The sequence below is a fragment of the Rhinolophus hipposideros genome, assembly GCF_964194185.1.
Source record: "Rhinolophus hipposideros genome assembly, chromosome: 20".
NCBI classification, from domain to species: Eukaryota; Metazoa; Chordata; class Mammalia; order Chiroptera; family Rhinolophidae; genus Rhinolophus; species Rhinolophus hipposideros.
In genome coordinates, this window is record NC_138066.1 from 44,289,128 (window position 1) to 44,305,449 (window position 16,322).

The following is a 16,322-nucleotide window of genomic DNA, read 5'->3' on the forward strand; positions in this document are numbered from 1 at the left end:
GGTGAATGACAATCCCATGAATCTTGGACCAATAAAATCCACCATGTCTACTTATTTCTCTACTATTGTCACGAAAAGTTTGTTCTGCTCCACATACAATTTTCTCCCAAGCACACATCTGAGATAAATTTACAATAGGCAGCAACGTACCCAGCCACAGATTAATCTACACTACTGTATGCTTAAATCAACGACTTCTAACAAACTGAGTTATTGCAGTGAAATAGATTGTTGAGATATACAAAAGTAGAAAGTAGAGAACTTATAAACAGGTAATATAAATGAACTTAAAATGGAGAAAATATACATGAAACCAATATAAAACGTGCTCCAGTATTCAAATCTCATTCCTTTCTCATGTTGAAATTTTTAAAAAATATATTATTATTATTATATTATTATTATTATTGCAAATCATAGATAGTATTCATGGCTGTATAACATGCTGAACAGAACTAGAAAGAAAAGACAATACTTAGTGAAAGCAAAATAAATGTATTACCTACCTGAGCAATACCAATCAAAAAAGTACACTGACAAAAGGGACTAAAAAGCCACACTAAAGATTTGGGAAAACTTTCCTGCTGGACTATCAAAAGGCCAACAAATCCAAAAGCCACAGTGACTAAAAATTCAACTATTCCCACATGTTTTGAATTTTTAAAAAGAGGTGTCAGCATTAAAGCAAAAAATACCTATAAAATAAAAACAGTAATGTTAATGCATCGTTCACATACACTGGTATGAAAACAAAATTAAATTCTGTTTGTGAAAGAACGTTATTTTCATTGGAAAATATACTCATTAAAATACAATTGATTTCTAAATGCTATAGTAAGATATTTTATTTTCATACAAATAGTGACATTTAAAAATTTAAACTGACAAATATTAAAAACTGCATATTATCTATATGATAGGCAAACATGATCACCTCTACCTTACACAAATCATAAACAGCCATGCATTTCTGCAGTTAGATGTGTACATACATAAACAAAACAATAAATCAACAAGCTTTTAAATAAAGAACCCATCTTTTAAACTTAATGTGTTGATAACAAACAACACCAGTTAAAAAGCAGGCAATTATATAGAGAAGTATATGAGTTATATGTAAATTATGTTAAAGAGCAGGGGTGATACTCAAAATATTTAACTGGTACAGCACAGGCACATAAACCAATCAGAACAGAAACTGGAAGCACCTAAAACAAAGGCTGGTCATTAACAGCCAGTATTCAGCCAATATACCAAATGAATATCAAAACGTCGAAAGAGCTGTATTTGCAACAATCTAGCTTTACACAACATCATCCTGTAATATAATTTGAAAGTCAGGATTTCATGAAAACAAAGGAATAAAAAGTCCAGCACTGAACAACCTTAATTACACAAGATTATATGAAGCTAATAAAAGATAGACTCAGAGGAACTGTATGTGAAATACATCATATAAAGACAAGTTCAATTTAAATTTGACACTATTTTATACCATTCCTAAAAATATGGAGGCACAATGATGCTATACGTAAGATTTATCAGTAACCTAATAACAATCTGTCTTTCCTGGGAAATTGACTACAAGTAAACCAAACAATAAGACTTTGCTATATTAATCAAATATTTTGACAGTGCTTTATTCACATTTCAAGTTAAAATACTTACAGATGATAACCCATACAGGAAAAAAAGTAGAAATATCACAACGCAGCTACTTTGAGGGAATAACGAAGAAGCTGTTGCAATGACTGCCATAAGAAGGGACATAAGAAAAATCAAACTTGTATACAGAAGAACCCAGGAAAGCCTAAAATGAGAATACAAAAACATTTACGGTTTACATGCATTAGGCTTTAATAGTTTCAAAATCATTTTAAACAAAATTACAGCTTTATTTCAGACATTTTATTTTTAAAACTAAGTCAATCTATCCATTTCTGTGTTATGCTCACGTATTGAAAATTCATAAGTAATTAAAAATACAGTATTGGTTAAGTTATATGTAAAGCATACTCTGATATAGAGGTAAAATGGTGATTATCTTTCCAAGACTCAAAAAAAATTTACAAATTAATAGCAAATCATGATTAATTTAAATCTAATACTTTCAAAAGTTCACAACACTTCTGAATTTTCCTAAAATACAAAAGAGCTCAATGAATAAGAATTTTCTTTATCGCACATGCTACAATTGAACTTCTTATGCCTTATGGTACTTTAAACAATAAAGGCTACCTCACTAATCCACAACATAATTACTATATATTTACACGTGTGAGACCAAGGAGATCAACAATGGATTCCCTGTATTGACTCAAAATTTCTCCTCAAATCAGAGCTCCATGAAATTGCTACATTAGTTTCATTTTATCTTTATTTTCCAAGTTAGTAGATCATGATTTAATGCACGCTATCATCAAACCACTGAAATAGGGCTTAAGAATACTTAAATTACCAAAATTTAATCCATCATTTTACAGAGATAAAACTGAGGCACTCTCAGCTACTGCTTCCTCACAAAATACTTTAAGAACCCAATACATCTTAAAAACCAATCACTACTAAAATGACAGAAGAAAAAAAAATGAGCAAAGAAAGTATGTTATACACAATGACCCCATTGGGTAAAATGCTGTTATTACTGCACTGGGTGAAATGGAATAAAATTTTGTAAAATGGACTATAATACCAACTCACATGCTTATGAACTTTTCTCCCAAAATGTAGTTAAATACATTTTCTTACAACATAGTAGAAAAATTAAGGAAAATACACTTAGAATTACTTATAAAAATGCATGCCTCTATAAAATTACCCTTGTACAAAAATGCTAATACATTAAAGCTCACTTATGAAAACATTTGTTTGGATTTATTTCTCCATAAATTATTTGTATATTTTCATCTTAATTCACACAAACAACTTTTTTACGGTGTGGTTGGGGGGGAAGCCCATATACACAAACTTCAACCATTTTAACTAAATTTTTAATAATATGTATATGCTATGATATTGGGGGAGGACTATAACAGGCAATTATTTTCTAACATTCCCAGATCTCATATATTCTATACACTGAAATACATGGAGCATGCTTTGACTCAAACAAAACGTGAAATAAAATTTAATTATGTAATGTCAACAAGCTTTCTGAATGCCACTTCCCCATGTTAAAACTAGCTAATAGATTGCTGAAGCTTGTCAACTGGTCTCAAATTCCAAGACAAAGACAATCATTGTAAGAAAACAGGATCAGTACCTCTCTTACCAAGTCAGGTGAATAACAAAATTACAGTTCTGAATATCTGTATATCTAATATAATTATTAATCATACTGAATAATAAACTTTTAATAACATACCAAAAGGCAGTGTCATGAAGTCCCATTATCTTTAAAAACTCTTTTAACTTTTTCTCTTTTTCTGCCACGATATGAATTGCCAAAAAGTATCCAAAGGGTGAAAATGCTATAACTAAGTATATTAAAATTACTCCTCGGGGAAAGGTATCTATGTCTACAACAGCAGTTTCTCCCATAATAACAGCTTTAGTTGTCTCCAGCTCCTTCCATAGAGAAACATTGGTCTTCAACTATAATTAGAAAATGTAAATACACTCAATTAATTTAGTTGTGATAGTAACCCCTAGCAAAGTGTGACAAAGATACCCCTAAATTTAGTCAATAACCTAGTACAAATACAATCTCAAGAAGCTACATCTGAAATAAAGTGACTGACCTCAATATCATGAGAGAAGAATGTTGCTTTTATTCATTCCAGAAGCAGACCAGAATGAATGAAGTTTAAAGTTTGCAATTGAGAAGTATATATATTTTTTGACAAACTAATTTGTCAGAGGAAATAAAACTGCAGTTATCATCTTAAGCAATTATTTATGTATCTTAAAAATATGCATTTATAAAATCGAGGAATTAGGATTATTAGTACCACGAAAGAATGATTCTCTTTTGTTCTTTTAAATAGTATATTTAAAAGTAAATAGTATATCATTCTATTGTTTTAAAATCTATATATACAGTACATATAGAGTAATAAAACTATGCCATATGTTACCTCTATCTAACATTCAAATCAATGTCTGAAATGAGATCTGCTCTGCCTATTAATCCAGTGTGGTCTGGGTGGTAGATACCTAAGATCTTTGGTCAAAACGTAACTAAGTACTAAAATACCATCAATGTGATATATCCGATAGTTCACTGCCTTTACTTTAAACTTCTGTATTATTGAATTCATGTAATCCTACGTATCCATTATATATTTATACCATATTGTGAGAATTTATAAGACAATTCTACACATATCAATCTCATTCGGTTCTTACAACAATGCTGTCAACTAAAGCATTATTACTGTAGTTACTTTACTATATAGTAGACTAACGGATAGGTCTTCTGTTCAAGGTCTCCTGTTCATTTCCACTAAAACATGACACACTGGATCAGGTCTAAGCATGTCTTTAGAATGTAATGGAAACATGTATACACAATCCTAGTGGAAATATAGTATTAAAACAGGCTTGGGAGCCAAAAAGCCAAACTTTGAACCAACTTTGCGCTAACTGAATTTTGAAACGTCACTTAATCTCCCTGTGCTTCAGTTTCATATGTAAAAGGGACATAATAACAGCACCAATCTCATAGAGTTGTTAAAAATTAAATGGGTTAATATTAGTCATAACACAGAAACAATGTTTGGCAAGTAAGTGATAAATATTTGTTAAATAAAAACAAAATCTACTACTATGGTTAGATAATAAAGACATGCACTTTCTTTGAACTAAATTATTTTTATTCCAGGGTAAAAGTCTGCAAATATAAATCTTTCATAAATATTACCTATGGTCAACACAGATATATATAGAATGCTGAATCTTACATGCTTGGAAACCATCCAATAAATGTGGTTTTCAAAAAACATTAAAACAAAAAATGACTTATCTTTCTTAATGAAGTTATAGTGAGTTATGTATTTTGTACATTTGACAGCAAACCAAATCCTATTGTAAAGACTTAGGATATAATTGTTAAAATACAGTTTGGCTTTAATTTTCTTCCTTTATCACATTTACCTGTATAATGGCAGCATCTATGGATGCTTGTAAAACCGTGAACCCGGAGGACCAGTACTGAGCAGCCTCACATGATTTTGAACAGCCAGCTACGGGGGAAAAAAATGTGAGACATAACATTTTGCGTGACTTGCTACTGCATTCCTCTAAAGATAACATATGAAGGGTTACCCAGTAATAGGATTAATCAATCTCTACAGGACCAAAGAAAATAAGCAATTGCCCTTTGAATACAAACAACATTTGTCACATTCCTGAATGTTTATTTCTAATTTTTGAAATTAAGCAAGTTACACATGTTAGGATACTGAATGGTAAATGAATACAAACGAAAAGAAATTAACTGTAAGCATAGTTATCTAAAATAAGTCACTTCTCTGTTTCAAGGTAAATTATTCTACAATGACTTAAAACTTCAAAGCACTTCCAGGTGCAAGGACAAGTCCAGCTTAATAAGAAAAAAAATTTCTGTAATTTTGGAATCAAGTCACAAATTCAGCACTTAGCATAGTGACTTAACATTGCTCAACAAATGTTTGTGTTTGATAGTATCTCTTCATAGGTTTAAGCACTGAAGGCTGTTTTCCATGTTTCAAACATAAAACTGATAAAGTTCGCTAATGGAAAATTTGAGGTTTTAAAGATATGTAATATACCATATGTGAAAACAATTACATGGAGGAAAAAATACAGATTTAGAAAGTCATACAATTCAAGATACATTTTTGTTATTACTGTAATTGACATAATATATACAAATGTATTAAAATAAAAATGCATGTTATATAAATTATATATTATATATGTAGATGTAAATAGTTAGATATTTGGATATGCATATATATTTTCATGCTACACTGGACAGTTTTCTTATCTGAACAAATAAGCATAGTTGAAAATGCCAATGTTGGACCCAACTAAATTTTGCATAACTAAGAGCAGCAAAGACATGGATTTAACTGATTTTCAATGATATTTCTTTTTGTAGAGCTATTTACCTCTGGAATCCATATAAACAGAAGACACTGGAATCATATCAGGAAAAAAACGGAGTTCGTAGGACATGAAGTCTTTGAAAACCACACCCACAAAGTTGCTGAACTTGGAAAGACTGGCTGCTAGCAACTGGTTTTCATCTGTGTATTCTTCAGTAATTATGACTAAAAAATATAGCAACATACTTAACTCACAAATTAAAATACTTTACTACAATAGATCAAATTTGCCATATTTGAGGAATATAGTAGTTTATAAGCACTTTTGTTTTACGTTCTAGCGTCTTAGAAAACGAATAGGGCCTTCTAAAAATACTAAAAAATAATGAATAGTACAATTTTATAGACACTATTTTTTAACTGTTATCTGATTACATAAATTACGTCAGTGTAATGCATGTTACTAAAATGATAAAGCAGAATATACACTTTATATGAAATATATGCAGTTATCTATCTCAAAGTAAAACTATACAAGTAACTCCTTGATAAATGGTATTTTATTTTCAAATATTTCTTCTTATGAAGAAAATTTCATCACCCTTCTCAGACACAATTATGTATTTTATTAACTATAATACAACCCTCTTTGAATAAAAATTTCCACTTAAACCCAATATTGCTTGTTTCTTTCTTAGGTCTATGGAGAAAACACTGTAATCATTATTTAGGTCCCTTTCCATCAGATAATCCTAATTTTTAAATATTTTCTGATTTACAAGCAACTAGCTTTCACTCCAGAAGCTTCAGAGCATGTGGAGAAATGGAAAGAACATAGGATCAGTACTTTATGTGAGCACAGTTAAACAATTCTCCAAATTAGTATTCTCACCTACTATACGTACCTGATACAGAAGCTTCAGAGCATGTGGTGAAATGGAAAGAACATAGGATCAGTACTTAATTTTATTATTTATTAGCTGTGTAAGCACAATTAAACAATTAATTCTCCAAATTAGTATTCTCATCTACTCTATATACCTGATACACTAGTTAGGATCAAATGTAGTTACAAATATGAAAATGCTTTGTATATTATAAAGTCTTATTTAAACGTTAATTATCATGATTTTCTAGACCTTTAAGGTGGACATGGGACTCCACGATTGATATGAATAAAAAGGATGTTAATTCAACAACCTCCCAGCCATGATACCATATGTGCATGCATATCCCACTGTCCAACAGTTCTGTTGTTAAAGAGATAGAACTTAAAAAAAAAAAAAATCTACATATATTTCTACTATTTTGGCATCTAAAGTACACTAACTTGGATTTCTTTGGTGTATATTCTTATCTCCTATTCAGAATTACCACCGAATTTTGTTCTCAACAATTCTGATCAAGTTTTGGAGCTCACATGCTAAATTAAGCTACTTTACTTAAGGTGATAAACCAACAAACATGTTATATACCAATAAGGTATGTGTTTAAGAAAAACATTAAATAGCACTAAGCCAGAAAGAAACCAGTGGGAAAGTTATTTGGTTCCTGATTATATAAACATCTTCTATTCAATGATGCATTATCTAGTAATGGATGATACATACTAGAAGTCAATTACAATTATCCAATGTAAGACATGTTAATCTCTTATTTTCACAATTCAGCATGTCATTAAATCAATCATCATAGTATGAACAATGCTGTCCCTTTCTCCAGTTCTTGCTGCAGGGTCTTTCGCAGTCACGTTAACTCATTAGTAGTTCACTGCTTACACTGCTTTCTAGTCCGCTTTTCTGTGAGAAGTACAAGCTGAGAAAAACAGACTAAGGTACTCAAATCATAGTCATAGTCTCCAAAACTAAGGTTTTCTTCAGTTTACACCATGTCTCCATAAACAGGCATGACAATCTTAAAAGATTACTGCTTTATAATCTTTATCATCTAGTTCTAGCTTCTCATTAGATGAGTCAGAATCAAAATGAAATATTCCTTCAATTCTTTTCTCCTATACAAACATATTTGTTTTATAAATGGCTTAAAAGTTAAGTATAAAATATTGAAACACAAAATATGCTTTCCTATTACCAAGAATATAACTAAGGTTTTAACAAGAAATATAAGGCAGCAGAATTAAATGATTTTAATACTTTTATAAAAGTATACTTTGGTGAAGGCACATATCTCTAAGTTATTTACTCAATAAAGCAAGCACAAAAAAACTGAAGAGGCTTTCTGTCACAAATAGAATACATATATAAGCTCACAATACCATCAGGAAGGTGATCAGTAGAAACCTTTTGCATGATGCTTCTTGTAATATTAGTCACTGGAGTATATCCAAGAATTAGGTTAGAGAGGATAGATTTGTCCATAGGATTAAGTTCCATATTAGACACTTCTTCATATCTCTTATTTGGATGCAACATGCTAATTAATATTAACCAAAATAAAAAAAATAGTGGAAAAAGAATTTCCTATAATAAAGAAAACAAAATGATTACAAAGTGTAACAACAGCAGCAAAATTCATCAAGATTTCTATCTAAATAATATAATACTAATAAATACTGTGTTGAGCATCTCACCTAACTCAACAAGCATATTAGACAATTTTCCTTTACATACAGTTTTACTGAAATATTTTAAAATTCAAGTCACATAATAAATTACGATATAAAAAGTATTTAAACATCTTAGCTTACTAACGTAAAATATAATAAATTTACTCATATGTAACTTTATTTAAAGGAACATACCAAACACCCCTAATAGGGATCATCATAAAAATGTCTTTATTCAATTCTAAATTAAAACTCATGCTTTAATTATACCTAAATATCTACTACTAAAACTATACAGTGAAACATAATAGTCCACGTTAATGAGGATGAACTATCTACTATTTCATCTTGCTGTTTAATTATTCTGTTGGTTTCAGAAGATAAACAATATATTTTCATCCTCTAAAACCATTAACTGTTTAGCCAGAATTCTTACTTTCTTTTACCTTTTAAAGTAATGTATGCTTATGGGGACAAATACATGACATAATTTTGGTAATCCTAGGCAATCCAATCCAGAATCCAAAAGTTGGGAGGTCACGGGGAATAAACTGTGGAATAACGTTCCACAAAGTAGTCTACGGAATTTATTTTTCATTTCACAAAACTTAGGAAATGCATGCCTAAAAGTTCAAAATTAAGCACTGATATTAGAAATTAACTAAATTTAGGAATCATTACAATTTTTAACCTTTAGAAAATAGGTAATTGAAGTGCTTTTCTGTGGCTAACACAAGTTTTTACTTCACAAGCAAATTAAAGGAACCTAAAAATATAAAATTATAATAAAAATTTATCCAGCAAAATTAAAAATCTCATAAAGATAGAATGCAGAATAAACAGCAACAAGGCATAAGAAAGGCATTTAACTTACCTGAACACTACTTTTTTTGGTCCTGCATTTAATTAGGTAATTCTTCAGTAAGAGTGTTCTGGTCTGTCTCCAAACTCCCACCTCCCTAATTGCAGTAGCCATGTTTTCTGGATCCGTCTATTCAAGTGGAGAGAAAACAAACAAACAAACTGGAACCACACAGTCAAGCACATGCCATGTTTAATGGCAAAAACAGACAGACAGATGTTTCAGTCTCAGATTAGACTCAGTTAAGCATACTCCAAGCTATTATCTCCTACCTGGACAAAATGCATAGAAAAGCAATTTAAAGACCTGGAAAGCCAACAGTAGCATGTGAAATAAGAGATAACCAGAATTATAATTACCACCCAACTGTGAGCTTGCTACTTTTTCTCTGCTAAAAAACAATGATAAAGACACAAAAGTAAGGATATAAGTTTTTTTCTTTTAATTTTTTAAGTTACTTTCATTGCTCCACAGCATACCTGGGGAATGTGTTTAATTGTACAGCTTTGAATAATAATTAGATAAGTTTTAAACACTTAATATTAAAGAATTAATCAAATATTTAACTTTCTTAGATAAAAACAAATCTTACTAAATCTAATAAATTGCAAGAAAATTGAAAGCCCACTTAAAATAGACTATAATTTACATAATCCAAAATTCAGTATCAAAAATTCATTTATTAATTTATTAAGAAATTGTGATTGCTACATTAATATGCTATGAAACTTATTTCACCTTTCTCAAAGCAATAAAAATGTATATGACCTTTAGAAATAATTGTTAGAGAAAAATCATTTGGAATGTTATCAGTTTTATTTCTGAGGGAAGTGAATTCAGACTATATATCCTATAAAATAAATTGAGTCATCCTACCATTTGTAACAACATGGACAGATCTAGAGAATATGTGAAGAATAAGTGAAGTAAGTCAGACTGAGAAAGACAAATACCGTATTATCTCACTTATATATGGAATCTAAAGAACAAAATAAATGAGCAAACAAAACAGAAATAGACTCAGAGATATAGAGAAAAAAACTGATGGTTGCTAGATGGGAGGGGATGGGTATGCGGGAGAAGGTGAAGGGATTAGAAGGTACAAATTAGTAGTCACAATATAGTCACCAGGATATGAAATACAGTATGGGGAATATAATCAGCTGTAAAGATTATGTAGGGTACCAGATGGGTACTGAACTGTTTCGATGCCTAACCACAATGCTATACACCTGAGGCTGAAGTAGAATAGCACTGAATGTCAACTATAATTAAATGTATATGTATACTTACATATATAATTAAATATAACTATATAGATATATAGATATATGGTCACGGAATGTAAAGTACAGCATTGGGAATACAGTCAATGGTATTGTAACAGCTACACAATGTCAGACGGGTAGTAGACTGGGGGGGGGGTTATCACTTTGTGAGGGGTGTAAATGTCTAACTATTAAGTTGTGTTGTACACCTGAAACTAATAAAATAAATAAAAATAAAAAAATAAAAATAAATTGAGTCATCCTGATGTTCATAGCTTCCTTGTAAGAGATATGGTCTGTCACTTCAGCAAGCTTAATTTTTGGAAAGCTTTCAGCTGAGAATGTTCCCTATCTCCCACAGATGGCTGTTAGAGGTTCTTCTGGTCCTCCGAGCTAAGCTGATTATTACTCCTTTGTTCCACATCTCTATCCAATAAACTGTAACTGTAGTTGACACACTGTGTCATCATTATTTGTTTACATATCTTAATCTTGAACTTGACCATGAGATCCCTGACAAAAAGACTGCCTTATTTATCTTTGTTTCTTTATCACCATTGGTATTATAACCAATTATCACCTTAGTGCAATTTCCTTTATCAAAGCCCTCTAAGACTCCTTATAGATCAAAGGTCTGCAAACTACAATGGAGGAGGTGGGGACTAAATCCAGCCTGTTTTGTACAGCCCCTGAGTTAACAGTGTTTTTCATTTTTTAATAGTTGGTATAAAATTAAAAAATCAAAGGATGGTATTTTGTGACATGTAAAAATTATATGAAATTCAGATTTTGTGTCTATAAATAAAGTGTTATGGGAACACAGCCATGCTCTTTTGTTTCCGTATTGTCTGTGACTGCTTTTGTGCTGCAACAGCAGAGTTAAGAAACTGAAACAGAGACCATATGGTCCGCAAAACCTAAAATATTTATAGAAAAAGTCTGCTGACTCCAGTTATGGATTAAAGGAAGAAGAGGAAAAGTGCAACATTTAACATTTACTGAGGGATTTATGCACCAAATGTAATGAAAAAAATAGTAAGTCAGACACTGTCACTGACTCTGCAGATGGATCAAACTTAACATAATGTGATAGGAGCAATTGGGGGAAAGAGTTTGGCAAAGAGTGGGATGGAAATTTCAGGCAGAGAAAAAAAGGAGTGGAAAAGCTAGCCGCCCAAATAGCCTTAACTTGTGTAAAGAACAGGGATACTCCTGAGATATGGCAGAGGCATATCCAAAGTGAACTGGGGCAAAGGGTGCAGGTGTATGTTCCCGATGACACTGTAAAGACAGGCAATGAAAATGGGTTGTGAAATACTTTGCATGCAAAATTAGACATCTTTATTTTGTGCATCCATATATCGCACCCTATATGCCCTCTTTTGGACTTTTCATACCTCAGCGTGATTGTTTAACTGCTTGGCAATTATACTATTTCACTAGTTCATTCACTCCCCCAAGCCCAAACCTCCAAAGCTTCCACCCGTAACATCACCCTTGAATTATGACCTGGTTCCTACTTCGCTGAGAAAACTGAAGCTGTCAGCAATTTCCAAAATGTCCCATTATCCTTTCTATCCACCTACCTATAGCCGTTCCTTAAGGTAAGTTATACACTTCAACGATGTGCTATTTTGGCCTAAATTGAAGACTCTGTTTTCATTAGAAAGCTGAGCAATAAAAGCTTAAATGGAACATTAACTACACTTTTCATTTTTAAGATTTATTTCTTAGAAGAAGAGATTAAAACCATATTTGGCTAATGACTTGAAAGAAATCCTGCCCAGCTAAGTACATCACTGGCTTCTCAACTAATAAAATAACCGCACTATAAAAATCAAGCCTTTTAACTTAATGGGGTAAATTATATATGCTCTCTACTCCAGTATTTTAAAATTTACTGAAGATAGTGTAACAATAAAACAAAATACTGTGATTTAACCTAAGATATGATTTAACCTAAATTTCACGACAGCATTTCTTGCTAACTGGGAAAATAACAATGCAATGGTACCCATCTGGTAATTTATCCAATATCTTTTCTTATATATAACAGGATCCTAAAAGCTTGCCCTTAAAACTATTTTTAATACAATTAACTCATACCCTAGTAAAGATTCCCATTTAGCAGTACATTACAAAATTATTTCCGGGGATCATCCTCTCAATTAAGCTCAAAAGGCAAAGATTATAAATCGTACTCATCTTGGGACTCTCTTGCCACACAGTTTAGTATCTGGAATATAAAAGACATTCAAATAAACATGGACTGTACTAATAAATTTGCTTTTACCCTGAATGTAAGATTCCCCTGTACTAAGCCCCCTTTGAAGGAAAATACATTTAAACGGCACATACGCAAGGATGAATGCCTTGCTCCTTTCATTTTACCCCCAATACCTTAAGAGCAGTAAGTGCTCTAATAACGTTCTCTTGCATGGAGTCTTCCCTAAGAACATGTAGCATCGCTCTCTGGGCAGTCACAAAACATGAAGCACCAGAATTTGGAGTCTGGCATCGCGGGGTTGGAATCTCAGCTCTACCTATTTGCTAGCTGCGATCCGAATAAGCGTCTGAACCTCTTCGCCCCCTCTGTGCCGTATCTGCCCAACTAGAATAACACGTCCAACCTCCCAGGGTGGTTGTTATGATTAAAAGAGATAATACCGAGCCTGGCTCACAGCTGGGTGTCCAACATACCCTCCGATGCGCCCCTTCCCTTCCTCCAGAACGTCCCCGAGAGAAAGTAAACGTGATTCTCTCCGTGGTTTAAGATGCACTGAGCTCCCGAGCGACCCTCACCGCAACGCGACATCAACTCCTCTCCAGCCCACCTGGCTTTCCTACCTGCTGAAATGTTTTCCCGTGGGGACGTTTTCTGTCTTAGCAACCAGGGTGTTTGGCCCCCAAACCGGGTCACGAGATGTGCGCATTCTCACCTCCCCCCGAGGCCCTTCCACACGCATGACCCCCCCCCTCCCCCCAGGAATAACGAGAGCGAATAGGATCCAGGCGTTCCGAGTGGCACTGACCTCCCCAACCTTTCCCCGCATCATAACGATGCCGCGATGATGAAACGACCACGTCCACCCCAACGCAGCCTCGCGGTCGCCCCCCGGCGCGCCCCGGGCCCCGGGCGGGTCCCCACGGCATCGCCACACCACCACCGTGGGGGGGGCAGGCAGCATCCCCCGCGCTCCGAGGAAGCCCCCGCGGCTCCGGAGCTCACCTGCTCGGCCTCCTTCCGGAGGCGCCCAACCCCTACGCCCCTCGCGCCACTCCCTCTGCGGCCGCCGCTGGCCGCCCCGGCGCGGCCCCTTCACCCCCCGGGAGAGGTTTCCCCGCGTGAACCTCCAGCGCCGCTGCCCCCGGCGCCCTCCTCACCTCAGGGCCAGGGCCCGAGCCGCAGCGCCGTCAGGCCGGGACGCGTTCACGCTGCAGGGATCCGGCCGAGGGCGACGCTCCGACGAGTGAGTGGCGGCGCGGACTGGCGCGCGCGTCCCCGGCACCCGGCCCCGTGCACCCCAGCGCCGCAGGACCGAAACCCCTCGGGAAGACGAGCGCTCGCGCCGGAAGCCGGGCGCCGCCTCCCGTTCGACGTTCGACGCACCTGAGGGCGGGGCTCCCACAAGACGGCGCCGCGAACGCGCGCGCTCTCGCCACTCGCCACTCGGCCCCCACGCAGGCAGGCGCTGGCTGGGAGGGCCGCTCGCCGGTCGGGGGGAGCCCCTCGGGGCGGAGCTTTCCAGGGGGCGGAGCTTTCCAGGGGGCGGGGCCAGCGGGACCCGAGCTGCGCTGCCCGCGGCCTCACCTCCAGTTTGAAGAATCCGTTCTTTTCTGTTTCCCGGCGTGTGAACGGTCCTCTCCCACAAGTGCATGGCGATTCACTCCGCACTCCCTTCTCCTTTACGCCGCCCCGATGGCCTCGTTTTCGTCACTGCTGCCTGGGTCCCCCATGAGACGCCGACCCAGGACGTCTAGATGTTGAGGATGCTCTTAGTTTCGGAAGTGTTCTCAGAACATCTGGAAAAGTGGTAGATCCTGAATTTTCCAAAGGGTCTGAGACAGATGGCATCTGTGAGAGCTTTTTTTTTTGTTGTTGTTAAAGTTTATTGGGGTGACAATTGTTAGTAAAGTTACATAGATTTCAGGTGTACAATTCTGTAATACATCGTCTATAAATCCCATTGTGTGTTCACCACCCAGAGTCAGTTCTCCTTCCATCACCATACATTTGACCCCCTTTACCCTCATCTACCACTCCCCTGACCCCCCTTACCCTCTGATAACCACTAAACTATTGTCTGTGTCTATGAGTTTTTGTTTCTCATTTGTCTGTCTTGTTCTTTTCTTGTTTTGGGTTCATATGCCACATATCAGTGAAATAATATGGTTCTCTGGTTTTTCTGTCTGACTTACTTAGAGATTCTATACCACACTTATTTTTGCTAAAAATATAAACTGGTATTTGAATTTTACCGTAAGTGACCTAAATGGGGGTCAAAACTTACTGTAAAGAAAAGAAAAGAAAAGCTCACAACACTAGCATTATAGATTTTTCCTTTACAGATTCCTGAATGGTCACATTTCTTTGTACAGTTCTTTACTTTGGGGGATTTAACTACTTATTTTTTAATTTTGTCAATTCTATGTACATCGTGTACTTTTGCTTAAATTTAAGACAAATATGCCCAACAGTCACAATACTAAGTTCTACAAAAAAAAAAAAATCAAGGAATCAAGTTTTATTTATACTACCAAATATGGATTAAGTAGGAAATTCAAGAGGTTTAGCAGAATCCACGGTGATTAAAAATCTGGCAGTGGGTGTTGGAGGAAGGGAAATAGACTGTCCTAGAAAGTCCACTGCAAAACTAAAGAAGGCAGGTGAAAACTATTCATGATACATTTTTTATCTTTTGAAATATCTAAAACACTTTAGTTACAAATTCAGAAGAATGCATTCTTAATGGCATAGAATTTGTGGAACAGTAAATACATGGAGGACAAAGATAAACCTGGTAAAAATGTGTTCCTGAAATACACACTCAGCCTAACTCTCCAATTATACTTCTGACTGGTAGCCTTCATCTGCTTTAACTTAAGAAGTTTACTCATCATTTCTACCACCATTCAAGGCATTTGTGTCTTGAGTTTCTTATCCTTGTGATGTTCTCTGCCATTCACTCTCTCTGCTTATGCTTCCATTCTTGCTTCAAGGTAACATGACCAAAACCCAATTATTCTGTAAAACTCATCCCCCAGACAAAATTATCTCACTTTCCTCTCAAGTGCACACATGCTACCTTCTTGTTCATACCATTTGACTTATGTACTGTCTCTTCAATTAAATTGTATGTAGTATGGGATTAAGATCTTTTTCTTATACCAATTTAAGTTTCCAGATCATATGCACCATAGTGGGCAGTCAATGTTGTTGACAGTTCTGATGAGAAAATAATTGTACAAGACTACACAAATACTGTTGTCATTATAATCCCCACAAAATGTCCACTCACTCAACAAAATCTACATAGAAAAAGAAAGGGAAGATACTAAATTCTTATAGAATGGGTGACAAAATTATAATGATAATG

General features: G+C 35.0%; 1 protein-coding gene across 2 annotated transcripts in view; it reads right to left on the bottom strand.

Moving 5' to 3' along the window:
• ABCA5 (ATP binding cassette subfamily A member 5) overlaps window positions 1-14,412 on the bottom strand; it is a 61,565-nt gene extending 47,153 nt beyond the window's left edge. Inside the window, exons 1-8 of one of the 2 annotated variants that reach the window (XM_081029057.1) lie at window positions 14,110-14,412; window positions 9,470-9,586; window positions 8,305-8,509; window positions 6,093-6,254; window positions 5,095-5,183; window positions 3,365-3,594; window positions 1,669-1,810; window positions 507-695 (exon numbers count right to left, since the gene is read on the bottom strand). In XM_081029057.1, coding sequence (XP_080885183.1) covers window positions 507-695; window positions 1,669-1,810; window positions 3,365-3,594; window positions 5,095-5,183; window positions 6,093-6,254; window positions 8,305-8,509; window positions 9,470-9,571 — 1,119 coding nt within the window. In that variant the 5' untranslated portion in view covers window positions 9,572-9,586; window positions 14,110-14,412. Of the gene's footprint in view, window positions 1-506; window positions 696-1,668; window positions 1,811-3,364; window positions 3,595-5,094; window positions 5,184-6,092; window positions 6,255-6,934; window positions 7,049-8,304; window positions 8,510-9,469; window positions 9,587-14,109 lie in introns of those variants that run through there. The other variant, XM_081029058.1, reaches the window with a different exon arrangement.
• Between the last annotated feature and the right edge of the window lie 1,910 nt (window positions 14,413-16,322).